Source organism: Erpetoichthys calabaricus, chromosome 5 (genome assembly GCF_900747795.2).
Source record: "Erpetoichthys calabaricus chromosome 5, fErpCal1.3, whole genome shotgun sequence".
Taxonomy (NCBI): domain Eukaryota; kingdom Metazoa; phylum Chordata; class Cladistia; order Polypteriformes; family Polypteridae; genus Erpetoichthys; species Erpetoichthys calabaricus.
Genome location: NC_041398.2, coordinates 168856868 through 168874546, shown reverse-complemented (window position 1 = coordinate 168874546; position 17679 = coordinate 168856868). Strand labels below are relative to the sequence as shown.

The 17679-nt window shown below is 37.3% G+C and overlaps 1 protein-coding gene across 5 annotated transcripts in view; it reads right to left on the bottom strand.

Moving 5' to 3' along the window:
- The window catches only part of dcun1d4 (DCN1, defective in cullin neddylation 1, domain containing 4 (S. cerevisiae)), a 69663-nt gene that overhangs the window by 38789 nt on the left and 13195 nt on the right, over nt 1–17679 (bottom strand). For all 5 annotated transcript variants that reach the window (XR_003716284.2, XR_003716285.2, XM_028802208.2 and 2 more), the window contains 4 exons: nt 11410–11449; nt 7217–7331; nt 5891–5970; nt 5611–5681 (listed from right to left, as the gene is read on the bottom strand). Coding sequence is in view for 3 of the 5 variants with exons in the window: in XM_028802208.2 (XP_028658041.1) it covers nt 5611–5681; nt 5891–5970; nt 7217–7331; nt 11410–11449 (306 nt within the window). In the remaining 2 variants the exon portion in view is untranslated. The remainder of the gene's footprint in view (nt 1–5610; nt 5682–5890; nt 5971–7216; nt 7332–11409; nt 11450–17679) is intronic.

Genomic DNA, 17679 nt, shown 5'->3' with positions numbered 1-17679 from the left:
ACTTGTTCAGGGGAAGTAAATAGACCTATCCACTAAATATGTTCCTCAGACTTCACTTTGATAATGCTCGAACCATCACCTTCTTTTCAAATTTAACAAATTATGAAATGTTAAGCCTATTTAAATTACTGGGATGAATTTAAATATTACAGTTAACCATTTGGCTGTAATGAAATACAAACAATTAACAATCCAATTATATATTTTAAATCAAATACTGAAATAATGTTCTGTTACCTAAAATCAAAAAAAGATCAAACCTCTCTGATATATATATATATATATATATATATATATATATATATATATATACATACATACATATATATATATATACAGGTGCTGGTCATAAAATTAGAATATCATGACAAAGTTGATTTATTTCAGTAATTCCATTCAAAAAGTGAAACTTGTATATTAGATTCATTCATTACACACAGACTGATGTATTTCAAATGTTTATTTCTTTTAATGTTGATGATTATAACTGACAACTAATGAAAGTCCCAAATTCAGTATCTCGGAATATTAGAATATCAATTAAGACCAACGCAAAAAAAGGATTTTTAGAAATGTTGGCCAACTGAAAGGTATGAGCATGTACAGCACTCAATATTTAGTTGGGGCACCTTTGGCCTGGATTACTGCAGCAATGCGGCGTGGCATGGAGTCGATCAGTCTGTGGCACTGCTCAGGTGTTATGAGAGCCCATGTTGCTCTGATAGTGGCCTTCAGCTCTTCTGAATTGTTGGGTCTGGCATATTGCATCTTCCTCTTCACAATACCCCATAGATTTTCTATGGGGTTAAGGTCAAGCGAGTTTGCTGGCCAATCAAGAACAGGGATACCATGGTCCTTAAACCAGGTACTGGTAGCTTTGGCACTGTGTGCAGGTGCCAGGTCCTGTTGGAAAATGAAATCTGCATCTCCATAAAGTTCGTCGGCAGCAGGAAGCATGAAGTGCTCTAAAACTTCCTGGTAGAAGGCTGCGTTGACCTTGGACCTTAGAAAACACAATGGACCAACACCAGCAGATGACATGGCACCCCAAACCATCACTGACTGTGGAAACTTTACACTGGACCTCACGCAACGTGAATTCTGTGCCTCTCCTCTCTTCCTCCAGACTCTGGGACCTTGATTTCCAAAGGAAATGCAAAATTTACTTTCATCAGAGAACATAACTTTGGACCACTCAGCAGCAGTCCAGTCCTTTTTGTCTTTAGCCCAGGCGAGACGCTTCTGACGCTGTCTCTTGTTCAAGAGTGGCTTGACACAAGGAATGCGACAGCTGAAACCCATGTCTTGCATACGTCTGTGCGTGGTGGTTCTTGAAGCACTGACAGCTGTAGTCCACTCTTTGTGAATCTCCCCCACATTTTTGAATGGGTTTTGTTTCACAATCCTCTCCAGGGTGCGGTTATCCCTATTGTTTGTACACTTTTTTCTACCACATCTTGTCCTTCCCTTCGCCTCTCTATTAATGTGCTTGGACACAGAGCTCTGTGAACAGCCAGCCTCTTTAGCAATGACCTTTTGTGTCTTGCCCTCCTTGTGCAAGGTGTCAATGGTCGTCTTTTGGACAACTGTCAAGTCAGCCGTCTTCCCCATGATTGTGTAGCCTACAGAACTAGACTGATGGACTATTTAAAGGCTTTTGCAGGTGTCTTGAGTTGATTAGCTGATTTGAGTGTGGCACCAGGTATCTTCAATATTGAACCTTTTCACAATATTCTAGTTTTCCGAGATACTGAATTTGGGACTTTCATTAGTTGTCAGCTATAATCATCAACATTAAAAGAAATAAACATTTGAAATACATCAGTCTGTGTGTAATGAATGAATCTAATATACACGTTTCACTTTTTGAATGGAATTACTGAAATAAAATCAACTTTGTCATGATATTCTAATTTTATGACCAGCACCTCCATATATATTCATCCTGAGACCCAACATAACATTTATGTTTACTGAACTTAATTATGAACAAACATGGCAAAGTAATACAAAGATGAATAAAAGGTTACAGGAAATTGAGGAGGAAACAAATGTCTATAGTGAAGCTGTTCCTGTCAGTTCATCATAATACCAAACACTGTTATTCTACAACTGGCTAGAACACATTTGCATTTGCTTCTTGTCCACTTCAGAATTATGAGTTTGTTTTTGTTTTTGCTAACAAAATACTAAAGTAAATACTCTGGAATATACACATAAAATTTAACTGGGATATCCTTAAGAAAAGTGTAACACTACTCCAATCTTCACAGTACTGCCCCACAGAAAACAGTAATTTTCTATTATGAATAATATATAATAAGTGAATGATGAGATTTATAATGCAGAAGAAAAACAGAACAGCTTGCAAGTATCTAAATGTATAAAACACTTTCTGTATCTGTCTTTAAAAATGACATATCATTAACTTATCAAGGATGTAGCAAGTGTGATTAAAGAGCATTAGGACCCTTCTAAGAAACAAAAAAGTACATGAAAATATCATTATAATTACTGATTTCAGAGTAAAAGAAAAAAACTATGTCAAGATAATAGCTTGATAACAATCATTTTACTACAGAAAAATATGTTCTGTACTAATTCATAAACTTTATTTTCTAAACAGAAAACACCAGCTCCTCTCAGAATCTCAATATTTGGACCTCTCTGTTATTAATTCAGATGATAAAAGTTTTACCTGAGGTCTTTACCTGCCAGTTACAGTAAGTTATTCATAAATTGACTTGCCCTTATCTTACTAACCTCAAAAACTCCTGGCTACCTTCAGATAATATTCAGAGGATTCTACATAAATTCGGCCCAGACTTTCAAGACTCCAGCAAGATTCCCTTCAATTAATGCAGTGAGAAAGAGTTTGATAACATACACTACCCTTTCTTGTGGCAGGTGACTGTGAGAATGGGATTCAACAATGGATTTCTAAATATGATCAAAATGTTATACTCCTCCACCTTGCTGTTTTGCCCTTACAACATTTTCAATCTCCCATCTGTTACCCATTAGAAAGGGCCAGATATTTATGTCCATTCTCCCCTCTCCTCATAAATCTATCCCTTGATCCATTGGCGAAAAGTATGTGCAACTCTAACCTGTTCACACTTAACATTCTGTCACCGCTCCTCTCACAGAATTTTCCTTTATGCTGACAAAGTTCTCCTTTACCTAGGCAATGTTTCTTCAGACCTTCCTGTCAGTCCAATCACTCCTGTCTCACTTTTGTCTTCCTTCCTCTTACTTTTTCTTTTATTCATAAATTCATTCATTGTTATGAACATTCAACTAAATGCATAAAGAGCAAGCACCTAGATATGTGACGTATGGATTGTGTTACATGAATGGAGATTTTTTTTCAATTGAAGTTTTGATATTTTTTTCTATTTACTCATTGTTCGTCCCATTGCAGCCTATTGTGTCAAGAACTCTGTTATCTTTGTTCTCCATAAAAACAAAAGAATGCACATCTTTCTTGCTCACAAACTATTTTCAGATCCAGTATTCATTTAATTTAAAAAATATATTTCCTGTCATAATTATTTATTATTAATGGATATCATGATTGCTCATTAATTTTAATTTTACTTTATAAAAAATAACTAATTTATTAAATTATATGATCACCATATTAGCAAATTATTAAATCTACAAAAGTAAAAACTTTCAAGTAAATTTTAGTGGGAGCTTTGCAGCTTAACAAAATAAAAAAAAGCTAAGACCAGCTTGGCAAAAGTATCTCCCATCTACATGATTTGAGCCATAGTCTTATATTCTAATGCAGACAGAATGTACATATCATGAAAAAAAAAATCTGATTTCCATTATAAAGTTTCTACTGGAATGTTCTGCATACAGAATACCAAGCACTCAATCATGAAAATACAGAAAAAGCTACAATATCTAACATCTCTTAAAACTGTCAGTTTAAAATATAGTGACATAGAAATCTCCTGTATATTGGAACATTATACCCCTCTACAGAATCCTTTGGGCTGAAATATTCACTAAAAATAAGACTATGCTCTAAAACAAGCACAAATTATACTACCAATAATGAACAAGAATGCAGGAACTGGCAGTGCACACTTAAGAGAACTGATTGAGCTCCTGCCATCTAGTAGAATGTCTTCACAGCACGGCTGCTTGTTGTCACAAAGAGCTTTTTTCATAACCACAGATATCAAAGCCTAAGGTGGTTTATGTTAGTGAGGAATGAAAAACAGGCCTAAGGGTAAGACATATGCACATTCAGGATGAATGTGACCAAGATGCCATTAATTAAAATCACTAACAGACCACATACCAGTGACACAGTGTTATAATAGGAAATAAGGAAGCAGAGTCCACATTGCATTAAAATGCCTAATTAAAAGCACACAACAATTACAGGTAAGTCTTAGTCTGTAAATGCTTACATTATGACATCTGGTGGATAGCTTCACTTAGTACATTAAACTTGGTGCTATTGCTTAACAATAACTATTTCACCACTAAAGGAGCCCTATAACCAAATTAGCTAAATCACATTACAATATACATAATATGACTCACAACTGTTTTTTATAGTTAAAGATATGTTAAATGACTAGTGTGAGTCACATACAGGAATTTTGTTTTCATATCACGTAACTCAGTCAATACATAATACTAGCTATGAAAAACAAATGTGATAGTGCTTTTGGTATAATAATAATTACATGTATTTCTGCTGCAAATGCAAACAGCAACGTTGGCCCATCTAACTATTTACAACCATATACCTGTGGTTTCACATTCAGGGTAATTTATCAATTTAAATTTAAACTTTAAGCTCAATGCGATGATAATCCTAATTAAGAAACATGAAGTAGTACAAATGTACATGTCCAGCTATGATTAGGTATCATATATTAATCTGAGAAACCTATACCAGAGGGACATACATTAATGTGTTTTAATGTCTACCTGTTTTTGCTTTGAAAAGGTGAGGTAGTTATAGTACTGTGGTTTAAGTCTAAATTAAAGTACAGTAGATGCTGAAACTTAACTTTCCATATGACAATAAATAAATTCAATCTCATTTACTGAAGCAAAAGTTATACAGATTTAAGGAGATAGGGAAAAATGAGACAACACAACACAAGGAGATACAGTGTGGATACTAATGACAAACCTTTAATATACACCAATCTATAGTGAATGTAATCATGTGACAACTTCACAGGTACATAGATATAATACAGTCATCTGTTAAGTGACTTGTTCTAGGTCACACTGTAATATTTGTCTTGAATGAATGCAACTTATAAAACACACAACTCTTGTTGTACAAAGTGGCCTGTAGCCAGATGTATAGACCTGGTGATATTTTTCTTGTGAATATCAATTGTATGTGAACATAACAAAATAACTAAATAATTACATGTCAGGATTATGCATCCATCCACTCATCCATTTATACTATAGGGTTGTACAGAGTTGAATATATCCTAGGTTGGGAGCATGCGCTGATTACAGTGCGTTGCCGCACCTACCACACGACAAACCTAGCAGAAAACAAAATCAAAAATATGCTTCACATACAAAAAACAAACAAGAGATGCCAAAACATCTTACATTTTCAGGTTCCACTCCAATATCTTCACAAAACTTTTCCATGCCCTCAGGGCCTACAACATCATCACTACCTATGAAATACAAATTTAATTAAACTGTTGATGAAAAATTATTTTTCCAATACGACAGCACTAGTACTTTAGCACTACAATGTAGCACACACCATTCACATGCAAAAACAAAAACTCTTAAAAACAAAAGTATTTCAACACGATTTTTCATCCCAGTTCAACACAGCATATATACCAAAACATTTCTACATACTGTACTATATGCTTACCTGCATATTCATAAAACCATTCAAGGCATCTTTTACTGGAAAATTCTTCTTCGGTCTTGATCCTAGATGACTCGTGCTTTCTGAATATTTAGACAGCAGAAATGAAAAGTAAGAATTTAAGCTTCTTATTCATTTACTGACAACATGTGAACTCGAAATATAACTTTAGGAAAAAAATTGCTTAACATTTGGAAACATTTATTTCTAGTCTGTGTCATTCTGTATTGATTAAGAAAAGAAATTTATGGGTGTCTCAAAATCTTGAAGGGCATCACATATTCCATGCAAGGAAACAAGAGGGGATGCTTCACCAAAACTTGCTTTATGTTCTACTAAATTATCTATTTTTGAAATAAGAAGACTATTTTTAAATAACAAATCCTGAAAAATAGCACTGTACGATGTGAAATTCAGAGATGGGTTCAAATACTGATGTGTGTGTACATAGTTTATGCATTTTTCCAGTGTTGCTTTTCCAAAAATATGCAGGTTAGGCTGACTGCTGAATCTAAATCATCCCAGTAAAAATGAGTGTGGTTGGGTAGGTGTGTATGTACATAGCTGTGTTCAATGATGGACTGATGCCCCATCCAGAGTTGGTTTTTCTTTACTAGGCTCCAGACACTGACTCTGCAGTACAATAAGCACGCTAAAAAAATGAAAAAAGTAAATGAATTACAAATACGATTTCACAATAATCACCTTACAAATGTCACCCACATATAGAGGCCAGATCTGTGTATTTGGTTCTTGAAAAGGTATTTGACTGTGGTTTAAAGAATTACTATGTACCTAACAAAATAAGATTGTGAGGGCAGCACAAGGAGACAGGAGACAAACAAAAAAGCTTAAATCTCAAATCTTTTACATAGTCATCATGTTTGAGTGGGCTTTTCTCTGGATACTCTAGTTTTCCTACCACATCCCAAATTTGTATACATTTGGCTAATTAGTGACTTTATTGGTATAAGTGAATGTGGGTGTTTCAGCTATGATAGTCAGGTACATCAACTAGTGTTGGTCCCACGTTTAAGACTGATGCTAGCTGAGACAGATTCTGACTAGCACATGATTATAAACTTGAATTAAGCATGAAGGGATGGATGACATTTTGCTTCATGACCATAATGAACAAGCAAGTGATATCAAAAATCATAGCCGAGAATCGCCAGACGAGATCTAAAACTATTCTGCACTGCTTTATGTGAAACTTCAAGTATATATGTATGAAACCACAATGAAATAAACTTTCAAAAGCAGATTGATACTTCAGCTTGTAACCAAGAGATGCATAAACACCTATTATATTCAAAGAAAGCAGTATACCTGTCATGTCTGCTTTTCTTGGCTGACAGATCATCTCCTGCAGTAGGTCTTCTCTTTTTTCTAGGAGGCATTGCTTTTGAAAAGCAGTCTGAAGAACTGCAAGATCGCAAGTTCCCTGCATTAGAAATAAAAATGCAACTGTCAACTAAAAATGACATTATTAGGTCCAATAACCAAATATCAGAAATATAATCAACTTCTACCAAATAAGAAAACTTATAAAATTAGGAGTTTAGACATTTTTAGATTTTAGACACAAACATACATTATCACAAAAAAAGTAACAAGAATGTCTTGTCTTCTTTAAAACAAGTCAGCGTTTTTTGTGTCCTCACTTAGAATGCAAAACTGAAGGGATTTGCTTTGGTGAACTGCTGCCTAATTTTTTCATGCAGTCCTGTGGTAAACTCCTCAAAGCTTCGTGCAGGGTTTACCACTTCTCTTTTTGTTCGCTTTGTACTCTTTTCCCTACTGAAACAAACCCACACAGTCCAATAATCTCAGTGTTCCATCTACAGTCTTCCACTCGATTGGGTTTGCTTTGTTTTTGGGGTGGTTATCATACTTAAACATTGCATTTTTTATTAATGAATAATTTTCCTGAATACCTTTATGACTCCAGACCAAATTTAACTAGATCCCGTTCACTGCTAGCTGAAATACATCACCAGACAATGTAAGGGCCTCCACCAGAAGACAGACAGGTATCAATGCACTTCTCACAAACTCTTCTTCTAAAATACTTGCAACCTCTGTGAACCAAAAGTATAAAATTTTGACTCATTGCTTTGTAAAACGTTTTCCTACTAGTTGTTGATTTATGGACTTCTGTATACTGCAATCTCTTCTGCTTGCTGCCTTTCAGTTTTCAAGTTTGGACTCATCCCTCTTTAACACTGTTGGTTAGTGCTTTATGTTTTTTCATGTACTGCAGTATTTTCTGCTTGTTACCAAAAGAGTAGTTTATTAACTACAACATTTTGAAAGATGCAAAGTAAGCAATTCATTGGATTTGCTTCTGTCTCTTAGGAAAATAAAATTTAAGTACTGTTCATCAGACAGGGTCATTCTTTTGGGCCTTCCACTTACCCAGTATTTTCAAATTTCAGTATCTGTGGTTACCATTCAGTGCATCTAATTATTTCTTCAACACTTATCACAAATCTATTAAGAGGTCTGATGTTGGTGAAATTTAAGAAATATATAGAATGACTGTTTTTTATGGCTGACACTGCAGTTGTGACCTGCTGGGCTGGCTACTTTGAGTAGGTGTTCAAAGCTGATCCTCCGGCTAGGACGTTGGATATCTCTGGGTTCACGGTTCTTGAGGCTGATCCTCTACTGGTCAACAAGCATTTTGCTACTGGGATTCTTTCATCTGTACTTTAACAAATTGCACTTGCTGACTTCAAATCTGAAAACCATTTTCGTTCAGCACGTCCCATTTTATAGTTATTATGTTCCAGGTCTTGGACAACTAGGGTGACTGGACAGGAAAGGCAATGTGTTTCAGCATTTAAGAAATAAGTTTGGTCTCAAAAAAAGTGACGCCAAAATTAAGGAAGGTGTTTTTGTTGACCCTGAAATCCGTGAACTGATGCTTGACAAGGAGTTCAAAAGGAACTCATCACCCTCATTCATGCAGGTTTTCCAGAATTTTCTTGACAGTCACAGAGCAGAGAATTATACTGAGCTTGTGGAGAATATGCTGAAAGTATATTAGCTTACAGGAGCCAGAATGTCACTGAAGATGCATTTTTTACATTCACATCTCGACATTTTTCCACCAAATCTAAGCGATGTCAGAGATGAGCATGGGGAAAGATTTAATCAAGATATAAAGGTGATAGAAAACTGATATCGGGAAAAATTCACTCCGAGCATGATGGGTGACTACTGTTGGTTCTTGCAAAGAGAGACAGATGTGCAGTACAAGCACAAAACCGAATGCCTCCAACATTTTTGGGCATGCTGACCTCACTTTTATATTGAGGTAAATTGACATAGATATGCTTTAATGTGTCTCTGGTATTGTCTTCTGGTTTGTTTACAGAATAAACACATCAAAACAATTTTGGTGGGACATAGTCCAAACTCCAGATATCGTGTTGATATATTATATTGATATTCAAAAGTGTTAAAACGTCAATGATGTGTATTTCAAAAACCTGACGTGCTAGCTTAATTCTGATTTCATATATGAAATCAGTGTAAAACACTTAATAAAGAGATGCTCTGAAGTTCCCAGAAGCAAACAAAAAATATTTTTTTGTAGACCAGTGAGCTGTGAACTACCCAGTCTCACTGAGATTGCACAGGTGGTGAACTAGCTGAGGAGGAGAAAAGCTGCAGGGATCTGTGGTATTCGGGGTGAACTTCTCCAGGCTGGTGGTAAGGCTGTCCTCCTGGCATTGCAAGCAATATTTGCTTCCATTTAGGAGACTGGCATCATCCTAACTGACTGGAAAATGGGACTTGTTGTCCCTATCTGGAAAGGGAAGGGTGAGTGGCTGGATTGCAGCAACTACAGGGGGATAACACTGCTCTCTGTGTCGGGTAAGGCCCTTGCTAGGGTCGTCCTCAATAGGATCCATGATCACTTGCTCACCTACTAGCAACTGGAACAGTCTGGTTTTACGCCTAAGAAGTCTACCATCAACCACATACTGGCACTGAGGGTTCTCATGGAGTGCAAACGCGAATATCGACAGAGCTCCTTTACAGCCTTTGCCGATATTCGCAAAGCATTTGACTCAGTTGATCGAGCTGCCCTGTGGGACATCCTGAGGGTTCGTGGGATCCCCTCGAGGTTGCTGGATATCATGGCCGGCCTGTACACTGGTACCGTGAGTGCTGTGCAGAGGGGAGGCAGAACCTCTGCGTTTTTACCAATTGATTCTGGGGTTCATCAGGGGTGTGTTCTTGCTCCTACTCTGTTCAATGCTTGTATGGACTGGGAATTGGGCAAGGTAGTGGAGTCCAGTGGCTGTGGGGCATCTGTTGGTGAAGAAAGATTCACGGATCTTGACTTTGCTGACGATGCTGTGATCTTCGCGGAGTCAATGGAGGCTCTGACTGGGGCGCTTGAGAGACTGAGCAAGGAGTCTGAGTGTCTGGGCTTGCGAGTGTCCTGGATACAAACCAAGATGCAGGCTTGTAATGACCTCTTGGACACAGCAATCAGCAGTGTGTCTGTTTGCGGAGAGGGTGTCAACCTTGTCGAGAGGTTTACTTACCTTGGCAATGACAGTCATGTTACTGGTGACTTTTCCTATGAAGTCAGTAGACGGATTGGGAGAGCATGGGGGGTCATGAGGTCACTGGAAAGGGGTGTGTGGCGCTCCCGATATCTATTCAAATGGACGAAGGTCCAAGTCTTTAGAGTCCTGGTGCTTCCTGTCTTGCTATATGGTTGCGAGACATGAACGCTATCCAATTACCTGAGATGAAAACTGGACTCCATTGGTACTGTGTCTCTCCAGAAAATCCTTGGGTACTGTTGGTTTGACGTTTGTGTCGAATGAGCAGTTGCTCATGGAGTCCCGAATGTGGCACATTACCTGCATTGTGAGGGAGCATCAGTTACGGCACTACGGCCATGTGGCGCGTTTCCCCAAGGGTGATCTGGCTCGTAAGATCCTCATTGTTGGGGACCCAAGTGACTGGACCAGGCCAAGGGGTCGCCCACGTAACACCTGACTGCAGCAGATAGAGGGTCATTTCCGGAGGGTGGGACTGGACCGCGTGTCTGCTTTGGGGGTTGCAAACCAAGATACCGAGTTGTTTCGTCGCGTAGTGAGTGTGGCAACGCACTGTACCAGTGCATGCTCCCCAACTATGACTTGATTGGTTTGTATCAAAGAAATCCTTGGGAATATCTATGTTATTCTATCATCTTATAATATGTCAATACATTTTTAGAAAGCATAAGAAATTCTAGTTACTCTTATTTTATCAGTATTGTATTATTTCTGATGTCAGTGTTTGCACCCTCAAACAAACACTTACTATCCAAGCAATTAGCTTTAAAAATTTTCTTGGGTGGACTGTGACTTCAATACAGTACTGTACATAGTATAACTAACTTACATATATAGCCCCTGATCAATGTTTCTTGTAAAATTCATATTTAGAATTTTATAATTAGATAATAAAAATTTAAAAAGTATTATGTATAAACAATGATTTCTTACCTGCCTGGTGCTCGTCTTGACTAATGTCTTCAGTCAAATTCTGAAAATAAAAGAGCAAAAATAATTCAGCCATTTCTTGTACTGCTTTCTCAGTACTGTACTGATAAAGTGTACTGATAAAGTGTAATAAGTCCTTAAAGAGGACAATTTTTTTAAATACAGAAAATAAAAAAAATAAAATAATCACATGCCACGTAAAACAATTAACAAAAACTAATGAATATGTGAATACAGGTTAGATAATCAGAACTATTTAGTTAAAAACTAAAAATGTCTGGATATAATGGCGAAGATTTCACTAACTTAAATATAAATCTAAATTTCTGAAAGTGCAAGAATTAGGCTGATCCATAACTCTGCTGCCATCCTGTTAACTAGTAGTCCACCTGCTATTTCAAATATTTCCAACTCTGCCTTTAATATATCAGCTACATACTTTGCTTTATCATTAAATTTTGACTCTGTCGATCATACTTTCTTTTAGATTACTTTTTAGGATCTGCACACAAACCACGGCAGTTTTCCTTTTTTCTTTTGAAGCTTAACAGCAGTGCCCAATCTAACAATATAAAGGAATACTTCATCTAAAAATTATATTTTGTTTTTCACTTTTTACTTACACAATTTTCTTTGTAGTGATAGCCAAGAAAACTGAACATAAAGAGCATATAAATGGAATCAAACTTTTAAAATGAGGACAGACCTATACCCATCAAGAATCATATCTTCAATTGAAAGGGTTGTGGACTGCTCTGATTTTTCAGAAGTATTTATTTAATAATACTTTAGCAACAAAATGCACACATTTTGCACATTAGCAGCATTCAACCAGGTCATTTACGTTTGGATAATGTGATTCTGGTAAACTCAGATTTTGTTCTTGGACATTTTCATATTGTTTTCTATTGTCCTGTGTTGGTCCCTATAGATACCTATTCTATCAGCAACTTTATCATCTCAGCTCTCAATAAAAACATGACATTAAAATTTTCGCCATCACTTCACAATACTGAGATAATAATGAGATAGAATTTGTGAACTTCTATTCAAAGTCAATCACATGTGACTTCTGGTTTCCTGTTTATGATGTGCAATGATTTTTGTGGAAGTGCTTATTTAAAAATATTTAGCAAAAAAGCATGTTTTGCATGCTTTACGCATATGACCAGATAATTGACATATGGATGGTTTACACATCATTTGCCATATGTAAGTAACATATAAAACATATACCGGTAATTTTTGGGTAGAATATTCATTAAAATGTGTCATTTTAAGATCCTTGTTATTCATACTGTTGTGGAAAATGCTTAAGCAATGGCAAAATGTTTATTGCTAACTAGGGTGTTCCCCCCTGCTCGCTTCACTCGCCAGCCACTTTGTGTCTCTGCTGCTCGCTTTGTGAAGAGGGGGGCTGAACGCACCCCAAAGAGATGCTGTCACTCCTCCGAAACCCCCTCTTAAACGGTGAATCAATGGAAAACAAATAGTTTTTTTTTACTTCCTCTTTGCTCGATCAGCTGCTGGCTTGCTGCTACTGCCGTGCTGTGTGATCTGCATCTAGTGTGGCGCTTTGAACATTTAAAAGCCTGTACAGCAGCTGTCCTACTGCTTGTGTTTTATTTCTGGCCCAAGGCGTGGTTAAATCTTTTGACACAAAGTCCCGTCTCATGAGACGCGAGTTCTTGAAATTTTTTAGTTTTTAATTTAAAAACGTAACGGTGATACAATGAGAAACACGTACAGTTTTTTTTTTACCTCCTCTTTGCGCGATCAGCTGCTGGCTTTCTGCTGCTGCCGTGCTGCGTGATCTGCATTTCGTGCAGCTCTTCAAACTTTTAAAAGCCTGTACAGCAGTTGTCCTAATGCTTGTGTTTTATTTCCGGCCCCAGGTGTGGTTAAATCTTTTGGCACAAAGTCCCATCTCCCGAGACGCAAGTTCTTGGTATTTTTTAGTTTATAATTTAAAAACGGAATAAGAATCTGAAAATCTAACAACATCATATTAAAGTTCGATAAATTCTGAAAAGAATGATACCAAACATATATATGTAGGTTTTAAAATAAACCCAATTTAAAGCGTGACAAAAAACATGAAGCACTTCCGTTGCACTTTTAGGCTTAGGATTTTATATATAGAGAGAGTAGATTTAATAAAAAAAAAAAAAAAAAAGATCACTGAGAGAGCTACAGGAAGATTCATCTGAAAAAGGCCTGTAATAACTATCATTATATGGAGCTTTGAACAAGCTGGGATGCCCTTGCGTCGGAGCGATGAGGTAGGCGCTGGACAGCCGTTGCAACGTTTAACCTTTGCTTGCAACTTCTGAGTGCATACTGCCCGTACCCCTTCACTCAAGTCACTCGACTTCTCATCAGGATAGTGGTGTACAGTATTAAGCAACGCATCTTCATGGTGCAAACCAATTGGGTCACCAATTTGTTTAAGCGATGTCAGAATCAACTGGATGATCGTGAGTTAACGGAAGATTACTGCCAGCAACATGGATGCACTCGATTACATATACATCAAGGTATATAGTGTATTTTTTTGGTTCAGATTGCTTCATTCTAACAGGAGTTACAACCGAATATTTGGGGCCTCTTTCGAGTGAATCTACCTGTATTTTTCATTAAAAAAGGTTATATATTCTAATCACAATTACTACATGTAATTTATGGTCTCACACATACAATATTCCAGAAAAAACTACTAAACACATAAGAATTGAGCAAAATGCATTGCTAAATATTTACTATCTTAGATGCAAATAGCTGAACTATGCACTCATTTTAAATAGCATTATAACACAGTACATCAGTAACTTATTTGTAACTTCATGATTAAAATACAGATATAGAAACAATGCTTGTGTTTTTCTGGACAACTTCAGGATTAACTACACTTTATTTTACTCTGAGCTTATAGAAACAATGCTTGTGTTTTTCTGGACACTTCAGGATTAACTACACTTTATTTTACTCTGAGTAATCAGAGCACATGTAAATATTAAAGACAATTATGGCATTAATAAACAAGAATCTAATGAAGCAGATTGACAGCGCTGAGAAAGTTGGACCAGTGCCTGAAAAAGCAAAAAATTCTCTACAAGTTCAAAAGAAAAATCATAGCCAAAAACAGGCAAAAAGTTTGTACATAGGAAGAGCGAGAAAATAACATGAAAGAAACTGGTAATCTGTGATGACAAGAACATCAATCAAACATCAGTTCATATCATGAGTAAATATTAACATTTGCCAAAATACTGTCCTAATGAAAGACCTGCGCATGCAGATAGATAGATAGATAGATAGATAGATAGATAGATAGATAGATAGATAGATAGATAGATAGATAGATAGATAGATAGATAGATAGATAGATAGATAGATAGATAACTTTATTAATCCCAAGGGGAAATTCACATACTCCAGCAGCAGCATATTGATAAAAAACAATACTAAATTAAAGAGTGACAAAAATGCAGGTATAACAGACAATAACTTTGTATGTTAACGTTTACCCCCCGAGTGGAACTGAAGAGTCGCATAGTGTGGGGGAGGAACGATCTTCTCAGTCTGTCAGTGGAGCAGGACAGTGACAGCAGTCTGTCGCTGAAGCTGCTCCTCTGTCTGGAGATGATGAGATGACACTGTTTAGTGGATGCAGTGGATTCTCCATGATTGACAGGAGCCTGCTCAGCGCCCGTCGCTCTGCCATGGATGTCCAACTGTCCAGCTCCATGCCTACAATACAGCCTGCCTTCCTCACCAGTTTGTCTAGGTGTGAGGCATCCCTCTTCTCTATGCTGCCTCCCCAGCACACCACCGCGTAGAAGAGGGCGCTCCCCACAACCGTCTGATAGCACATCTGTAGCATCTTATTGCAGATATTGAAAGACGCCAGCCTTCTAAGGAAGTATAGTCAGCTCTGTCCTCTCTTGCACAGAGCATCAGTATTGGCAGTCCAGTCCAATTTATCATCCAGTTGCACTCCCGGATATTTATAGGTCTGCACCCTCTGCACACAGTCACCTCTGATGATCACGGGGTCCATGAGGGGCCTGGTCCTCCTAAAATCCACCACCAGCTCCTTGACTTTGTTGGTGTTCAGTTGTAGGTGGTTTGAGTCGCACCATTTAACAAAGTCCTTGATTAGGTTCCTATACTCCTCCTCCTGCCCACTCCTGATGCAGCCCATGATAGAAGTGTCATCAGCGAACTTTTGGATGATGTCACCCGCTATCTCCACGTCTGCCCGAGGAGGGATGTAAACAATAACAACGACGTGTCCAAACTCTTTGGGCAAGTAATAGGGACGCAGACTTACAGCCAACAGTTCAATGTCCCTGCAGTAAGTGGAGATTTTGACGTTTACATGTCCAGAGTTGCACCACCTTGTATTCACATAGAGAGAGAGTCCCCCTCCTTTCTGCTTCCTGCAGGTATTTGCGTCTCTGTCTGCTCTGTGTTAAACCCGGGTAGCTCCACGTTTTCACAAAAACACAACAAACTGCATTCTCTGTAGGTATTATCAAACAACAAAAGTACTCTAGGAAAAGTTAAGTACTTTAGAATGAAATGACACAAAGCATTAAAATCAACAATATAAATTTAAAAAGTGAGAATCAAATTTAAAGTATTATTTTACAATTAATTACTCGACAACAATCAAACCAGCACAAATATTGGCCTGGCAAAGTTTATGCTTACACTAACAGAAGTTTGCACATTGCAAGATTCACATTAATTACATTTTTGGCAAATTCCACTCATTTATTACTACAGATTACAACAAAAGGCTGTTTTACTTCACTTTTAGCAGTCAATATCATAAAAAGATTCTTATGCCGTATTAAATATGTATTATAGCAAATCAAATAGGCATCTTTTGAAAACTGCCAACAGCTACTGAAAACCTTTTTAGTTACTTCAACTACTTACAACAACACATATACCATTAAGAAAAAAAAAGGAAAGACACTTCAAAAATACGTATATTGAAATATAACAGAACCATGAAACAACTTTGAAATTTGAAATACTCGAATACAGGTATTCTAAGACCTAGGCATATTACCATATACAGTATACACTTGTATATAAGCAACAGGTTGCCTGGCTAGTGAATGATGTGCCAGTGACAAAGCCTAGAGGGCTGGAATACCCTGAACTTTAAAAGAGAAATTAAAACTGGAGACCAAGGTACTACTCAAAGCATTAGTGTGGGTAAACTAAAACCACTAAGGAACAAAATACAGTACCTTATTTGATGACATGCCCTGGAAGTAACTGCAAGAAGGCAAAGAGAATTCCACCAAACCATCAGAATGTACCAAAGGGGGCCTCACATGGATCTAGTAGAACCATGATCTCTGTCTGTCTACAAAGGGATCATGTGTCTTTAATTAAGAACTGGGGTTAAGAGATGTTGGAATACTCTTTTGAGGTGGCCAGGGGCCTCATGTATAACGCTCTGCATAGAATTCACACTATAACATGGCTTACGGACAAAAGCAGAAACGTTCGTACACACAAAAAAATCCAGATGCATAAATCTGTGCGAACACCAACTTCCACGTTCTTCCGCTACATAAATCCCAGTCAGCGTGAAAAGTAACGCACGTGCACGTGCCTGCTGTCCCACCCCAACTCCTCTCAGAATTATGCCTCTTTGAATATGCAAATCAATATAAATAGCCCTTAAGCTCAGCCTTCTGTGAAAAGACAATGGCAAAAGCATGGAGGAAAATAGAAGAATTTCAGCAAATACCAAGTGGAGGCAAGAAAAAACTTACTATTTGATTTGTTGGTTTAAACAATGACATAATCAACAAAAGGAAGATGATCGAGTGACAGAGTGTCGGAGAAACTCGAAAGCTCAACTTCACAAAGATGCACAGTGCCCGAAATGAAAAAGATGCTGTCAGATATCAAAGTTGCCGTGAAAAGGCGAGTCATCAGCCCACCGTCTGAGTGTCATATGAAAGCTTATTAGGGTACAGAGAAAAGAAAAAAATAGGGACACAGTGAGAAAAAAGCTCCAAATGCCAACTTTAATCTTGAAATTTCCACTTCAATCATGTAGTTTATTTTGTCATTAAAGTAGAACATCATAAACGGCATCTTTAAATCGTTTAATTTACTAGTTTCTCAAATACCATCGTAACTAAAGTAGCACGTTAAATGCTTTGTTTTGTATGTTTTCTTCTATGTGCTCTATGTGTGAATCACTACGTAGTTCTTAAACGGACTTTCTCTTCCTCAGAC